Raw genomic sequence first — 1024 nt, 5'->3', positions numbered from 1 at the left:
TTGTCTTGTAACAATTTTTAAAGCATTTCAACGAATCGCCTGTTGTGAGGAAGTAGAAACCATCTTCAGATTCACAAGTTCTAAGGAGAGTAATGTTATTTCTCAGAAGAACAGCACTTTCTATTTCAAAAGAGTACATAAACATTTTATGGAGACAACGCAGTTTAGATTACATAGAGACATCATCCATCCAAGTGTAAAAAAGTGACAGGAAAGGGGGTTGGGGGAGATGGGAAGGAAGCTCCAGAGGAAGGGGACATATGTATACCTATGGCTGATCTGTGTCGATGGCTGGCAGAAATCAACACAATATTGTAATTATCCTTCAATTAAAAATACATACATTAAAAAAAGAAAAAAAGTGCTACATTTTAAACCAAGATATATAAGTGTGGTGGGAATGTTTAAGGCAGCTAATGTCTAGAATGTGTGTGTCAAGGAAAGTGGTCTGGGTATGGAGGTAATTGTGCATCTAGAGGAGTTCTCTTCTTGACCTCAATGACTAAGCACTGGTGAGCAGGACTTCTTCCTCAAGGCTAGTGATGCTTGAGGTACCAGATGGCTTCATTTGTCAACTGTGGTCCCAGGAGAGGGTTGAGTTGGGCCAGAATTGCAATCAGCCCAAAGAGATAGCAGCAAACTGAACGGGTCCCTAACATGCTGATGATAACTCTGCAGTTGGGACACTTAGAGATGAACCAGGGCACCAGGAAGCCAACAAAGCCCCAGAACACACTCACCACAATGAGAGGCATGGTGAGGCTAGTACCTGCCATGGCTGTGGTGCCATCCTGACCCCAAGGCTTGAACTTTTCAAGTTATCATTCTATCTGTCTTTAGAAAATACGCCAACCTTGGAATACTCATATGGTAACAAAAACATTATCATTTATGTTTCATGCAGGTTTTGGTGCGTTTAAATTTACCTTACCTCATAATAACAATACAATTAATTAATATTTAATATGAGTGGATAATAAGTGGAAAGGGTAAAGCTCAAATTTGAAATCTGACCAGAGTTTGA

The 1024-nt window shown here is 40.0% G+C and overlaps 1 protein-coding gene across 1 annotated transcript; it reads right to left on the bottom strand.

Moving 5' to 3' along the window:
• Nucleotides 1-536: 536 nt before the first annotated feature.
• Nucleotides 537-776, bottom strand: LOC129636779 (V-type proton ATPase subunit e 1-like). The gene has a single exon (XM_055560440.1). It carries the CDS (start codon nucleotides 774-776, stop codon nucleotides 537-539), a length of 240 nt encoding a protein of 79 aa, XP_055416415.1.
• Nucleotides 777-1024: the final 248 nt, after the last annotated feature.

Source organism: Bubalus kerabau, chromosome 22 (genome assembly GCF_029407905.1).
Source record: "Bubalus kerabau isolate K-KA32 ecotype Philippines breed swamp buffalo chromosome 22, PCC_UOA_SB_1v2, whole genome shotgun sequence".
Classification (NCBI taxonomy): Eukaryota; Metazoa; Chordata; class Mammalia; order Artiodactyla; family Bovidae; genus Bubalus; species Bubalus kerabau.
The sequence above is the reverse complement of the archived record's forward strand: the minus strand, read 5'-3'. Positions and strand labels throughout refer to the sequence as shown.

What these genes read in the sequence shown, in the direction of transcription:
- LOC129636779 (XM_055560440.1), bottom strand. Translation starts at nt 776, where the DNA reads ATGGCAGGTACTAGCCTCACCATGCCTCTCATTGTGGTGAGTGTGTTC.